Here is a 5605-nt window from a genome sequence, read left to right on the forward strand (position 1 = left end):
CGGAGGGTGAGAGGGGATTTTTTATATATATATATATATAAATTTCCACACTGTGAGGAAATGTTCTTTGTTTAACTGAATGTTTAAATAGAAATTGTTTCATTAAGTGAATTAATCATAGTCTGTATTTTTGTTTAATTTGGACTTATTGTTTTTAATTTTCCATATTGAAATGCTGACAAACTATATTGGTTTGTGTGTTGTACTGTAATTGTTATGGTAAAATTCTACTAGTAATTTACCATAAAGTTGATTTTTACAATAAAATGTCAATGTTTCATACAGATCTGCCTTGTTTTTCACTTTTGTAGACTAATGTTTATGTTGTATGTGTTGTTTTTATAGTAAGCTGCCATAAAAAGTTTACAGTTCTGAACTGTTGAAGTGATATTATACCAAAATATTATACCATAATGCCTCAGACAGTACGGCCATATTTACCACAGTAAAACCACATCTGTCAGTATTTTAGGAAATACGGTAAAATATCGGCAGCTGTGGTTGCCAGAATTTTACCATATTTTATTGGCAGCCACAGTTGCCAGTATTAGCTCAAGTATGGTAAAATGCAAACATGATATTCTAAACTACTTTGTTTTGCTTGCAGCAGAATTTATGCGCTGTCAAAATGATTGTTTTGGCAAGATTAACTTAAGATTCCTCACAGTCAGTGTTGTCTTTTGTCTGCAGCTTGTTGAAACTGTATGAATGACTAAGCTCCAATGTACATATGTAGGTGTTCGTTGTGACTGCATGAGAGAATAAGGGCAGGATCAGGATCTACAGAGGGAATACCAACTGTCAGGACATGGATCTTAGAGGACATGGATCGCCTTTCCACAAGGTGTTTCTACATTTCTTGCTGCTCACTAAGTTCCTTCTGTCTTCTGGCACATTGAGTAAGTATTAAACATTATATATAACTTTATATTTTTCAAGTTAGTCTGTTATCACAATCAGCTTTTAGATTTTGAATTCTGGAATTGCACCGCTCAAGGTGGCAGCCTGTTGGAGTACCTCTGTGCTTTCATTGAGATTTTTCAAACTTTCATTCCTGTCTTTTTTTTAAGAAAATAGCTTTTTTGGACAACTGTTCCTTCTTATTTGAATACTGTGTAGTTGGACATATTTTGGGCAATATTTTTCATATGTTTGCTATTTTGTTATGGTGCTTAGCCATAGCAACAGGTTGATTTATAACAGGGGCAGCTGATTAATATCGAAAAAGTTGAAGTAACACCACAGCTGAAGCCAGAAATCCTGGCCTTTTCAAATCCTGAGGAGTTGAAAAGGAGGCATCGTGGATGCAGAGCAGGAGCTCTTTTCAGCTCTCTCCTCTTCTAAAGAGGAGAGAGAGTTGGAGGAAATTCAAACCATCTCTACCATCCGTCATAATGGGCTTTGTGAGATCATTAGCTAACAAGATGGATGAACTTCAAGCCCTGACAAGGACTCAGTAATGCCTCACATTACTGAGCTATGTCTCAGTAATATGCTTTACTTTACTGAGACATAGCTTCAGGATTGTATCCCAAACTCCATCCCCTCTCTGCCAGACTTCCTAACTACATGAGCAGACAGAGATATAAAGAGCAGTAGGAAAAGAACCCAGCTTCCAAACATTTCTTATATACATATAAGCTTCTTCCACTTCTCAGGTGGTACTTTCTCCCACACTTCTTTTACAATATGCTCAAGCTCTTGTACATTTGCAGGGTTCCTTTCTCCAATGGCAGATTTCAGCTCCACCCAAAGATTTTCAACTGGATTGAGATCAGGACTCATAGCTGGCCATTTTAAAACAGTCAAATTTTCCCTTTCAACCATGCCTACGTGCTTTTTGAGGTGTGCTTTGGGTCGTTATCTTGCTGGAGGACCCAGGATCTTCACCTCAAACCAAGTTTCCTTACATTGGGCAAGACATTTCGCTCTAGAATTGCATGATGATCTTCTGATTTCATGATGCCTGTGATACGGTCAAGGCCTCCAGTACCAGATGCCGCAAAGCAGCCCCACAGTATTATGGATCCTTCACCATGCTTGACTGTTGGCATAGTGTTTTTTTCTTTAAAGGCTTCATTGCGCTGCCCGTAAACATACTGTTTGTGTGAATTACCAAAAAGCTCCACTTTAGTTTCATCTGTCCATCAAATATTGTCCCAGAAGGCTTGAGGTTTGTCCAGGTTCTCTTTTGCGAAGGTCAAGCGTTCTTTTTTATGTCTTTTCTTCAGCAATGGGGTCTTCGTTGGCCTCCGCCCATAAAGCCCCACTTTTAGTGTGCGGCGTGTGGCACTTGTTAAACAATCACACCAGACTGCTCCAGGTTGGTCTTTAGATGTTTGACGTGGTGTTTTTTCCACCATTCGCACCAACTGTTGAAGACTTCTGTCATCAGTTTTTCTCTATCCCAAACATCCAGGGAGGTTCTTGACAGTCCCATACCTGGAAAACTGCTTAATAACTTTATACACCATTGAAACATTAAAAAATATATTTTTAAATCATAAATTCTAATGCATTCTAGTGTCATTGTTTTTGAACACTGAATTGTGTCTTTTAGTTTCTTAATTGATAGCAACTTCTATCTTTTTGTGTTTGAAGAGATGTGAGTATGAAAAAAACTTTTTCAGAGATCAAGTTGCTTTTCTTTCAAAATATTTTTAGCATGTCTGTGCGATCCCTGACATAGATAGATGCATCTATCTATGTCAGGGATCTAAATACAAATCTCTTTATCCACTTCTATCTCCTGATACACATTTCTTGTTCTCATTGTTACGATGCTTGTCTTTCATGTAGGTATACCCAACTTCATCAAGTCCCCAGATGATCAGACAGGGATCTATGGAGGTGTTGCTTCATTCATTTGTCAGGCTACAGGTGACCCTAAACCTCTTATTACCTGGATGAAAAAAGGGAAGAAAGTCAACTCTCCGCGCTTCGAGGTATGACATGCTTGGTTAACCTTAGGCCTAACTGAGCCTGACTAAACATTTTTGATAAGGATAAAAAAAATACAAGATGCTTTGGTCTAAAAAAGGCATTTTTTCACATATACTTCATAGCCATTTCAATAGGTTCACCTTACTAATACCAAGTTAGATCCAATTTTGTAATAAAGACTGGTTTAATTCTTAGTGGCATAGATTCCACAAAGTGTTAGAACATTCCTCAGTCCACTTCAAAATGATGGCATCACACAATTGTTGGTTGCACATTCATGATGGAAATGTCCCATTCTATCATATCTGAAAAATGCACTCTGTCGTGGTGGATTTAAGATGCTTAACCCGCATGCAGATCACCACACCGGAGAGTATGAGTATAGTAAATGAGTTTTATTGCAAATAGACAAAAAAATTAACAGGTTACAGATCTGGTCCTTGGAATGGGTTCACAGGCATCACAAGGGGAACTGAGGGAACTCGAGCCAGGTCTGGTTTCACAGGTAACACCTGAGGAGAAGAGAGGCCACAAAGAAGGATTACTCAAAGATTGCTGGGAAGCTATGCACAGAAAACTCAGTGATTTCTCAGAGGTACCATCAGATGCTAACACACAGGCGCCAAAGTACTGGCAGTCTACTTCTCTTAAGCTCCAGGCAACGAGGTGATTGAACACCGTGTGAAGATGACGTCATGGAAGGCGTCCTCCAACAAACTGCCTCAAGGGCTCCATCTGGTGGTAAAGAAAAACCCCAACCAGCAGCCACAAAGAAAACCACCCCGGATTCTAACACTATGGCATTGATATATAATGATCTCGGAGGCCAGTAGGATCTGGATCTTTGATCTTTGTACCTGTCATTCAAATGTTTTTTAATTGAGAATCAAAAATCAGAAGACAACTCACCAGATCTTTGCACCTTGGGTTGCGAAAAACTTGTGGATCTCTGGATTAATGGATTATAAAACCAGGGTTTTGTATACATTTCCTATCAGTGTTAAAAATCTTTAGTAGGTTGATTGAAATAAAGTAAGTCAAAAATCTCACAGTGATCCGTTTTTGCTCTGGTCAGGTCAAAGAGTTTGATGACAAGTCAGGCTCAGTACTGCGTATTCAGCCGTTGAGAACCAATCGTGATGAGGCCATCTATGAATGCACAGCCACCAACAGTGCTGGAGAGATCTCTGCACCTGCCAAGCTTATTGTCTTAGAGGGTAAGATCTGTTGCTGGCTATTCTTTCATATGAGTAATACCATATATATATATACAGAGAGAGAGAGAGAGAGAGAGAGTTTGTCATTCAATTGTAAATTTAAAAATCTAAGAAAATTTTGTTGCAAAGCTCCAATGATAATAAATAAGTAATTATAAAAGTATTCATGTAAATATATCCTTATGACATGAGGGATGAAGCTATTGTGGAATCTGGTTGTTCTGCATTTGAAGTTGCTGAATCTTTTCCCAGAGGGCAGCAGAGAGAACAAACCATGTTGAGGTGTCACCAGGAAAAGAAACCACTCTCGTTTTCTTGGCATTGTAAACATGGCTGATCCCATTTACTGCTTCATCTCCAACAATAAGCACTCTTGGCATATCTTTCGTTTTCCTGGTGGTCACTTTGTCCTTCGGAGACAAAGTGTGGGGTGGATGTGATGGTTTTGCCTCATTGTTGATGTTTGAAGGTGGGTTTTCACTCAGAGGCTCAGACTGGAGTGCAGAAAATCTGTTTTTCAGTGGGATTCCCACGGAGTCAGAATGTTTTGAGGCTTGGGCTGGTTGCTTTGTCCATGGGAGCGGGGTCGGTGGAGCCGTTTTGGTTCCAGCTGCTTGTTTATTTTTCTTTGGTGGAGCAGGTGTTGAAGTTGAAGGTGGGTTTCGGCTCAGAGCCGGCCACATTGATTCATACGACCTCTCCGTTGATTTGAGGAAGAGTTGTTTCATTTCCACGGGTAGCATTTATCTCAAAGTTCACCTCCAGCCATTGAATCTTCATTTCTATAGACTGAAGTCGTTGTATAATACTGCTAATGTCCCTGGCGTCGGACGGAGGCATTTTGCCCTGGTTCAACTTAGAGGTTAAGAAAAGTAAGATAAAAATAAAAGTAGGAAAGTTCCACAGTCCTTAGGTTTGAAGTAATCCAGTTATGATGTGGATAATGAAATATAACTATAAAAACTGTGACTTTAAAAATAACTCACAGGCAAAGTTATCAGTAAGGAGAGAGAGCAGGATAAGCTGTTCCTCCTTCAGCTGTCAAAAAGGAAATTCTCCTACTCCAACATCTTAGGGCAGGAGAATTTCCTTTTTGACAGCTCCGACAGCTGTCATCAGCAAGTGATTTTCAATCACTTGATGCATGCTGCTGAATAGTTGCTTACTATTCGTCTCCTCTCTGGGTCAATGTAAAACTATTAGAGATGACAACCTACAGTGTGAGACGAAACATTAGTGGCAAACTTCAACATATTTTTTGATAATGTTTTTGTACCTGCTACATCGAGCAAAAAGAAAAAAGGAGTTTGAAAAGTCAGTGCTAATGTTAGCATATTCACAGCTAGCCAAGATAACTGAAGACATGAACCAGATTAAGTTGGGCTCCCACTGCGCATCTGCTGTTACACTTTTTTGAGTCTATTTGACCCATAAAAGGCGTCAAA

The 5605-nt window shown here is 39.3% G+C and overlaps 1 protein-coding gene across 2 annotated transcripts in view; it reads left to right on the forward strand.

Annotated features, from left to right (window-relative positions):
• Positions 1 to 5605, forward strand: part of ptprfa (protein tyrosine phosphatase receptor type Fa) — a 36231-nt gene that overhangs the window by 24721 nt on the left and 5905 nt on the right. The window contains exons 2-4 of one of the 2 annotated variants that reach the window (XM_007578202.2): positions 737 to 899; positions 2800 to 2945; positions 4019 to 4160. In XM_007578202.2, coding sequence (XP_007578264.1) covers positions 809 to 899; positions 2800 to 2945; positions 4019 to 4160 — 379 coding nt within the window. In that variant the 5' untranslated portion in view covers positions 737 to 808. The remainder of the gene's footprint in view (positions 1 to 736; positions 900 to 2799; positions 2946 to 4018; positions 4161 to 5605) is intronic. The other variant, XM_016664137.1, reaches the window with a different exon arrangement.

The sequence above is a fragment of the Poecilia formosa genome, unplaced genomic scaffold, assembly GCF_000485575.1.
Source record: "Poecilia formosa unplaced genomic scaffold, Poecilia_formosa-5.1.2 Scaffold470, whole genome shotgun sequence".
Classification (NCBI taxonomy): Eukaryota; Metazoa; Chordata; class Actinopteri; order Cyprinodontiformes; family Poeciliidae; genus Poecilia; species Poecilia formosa.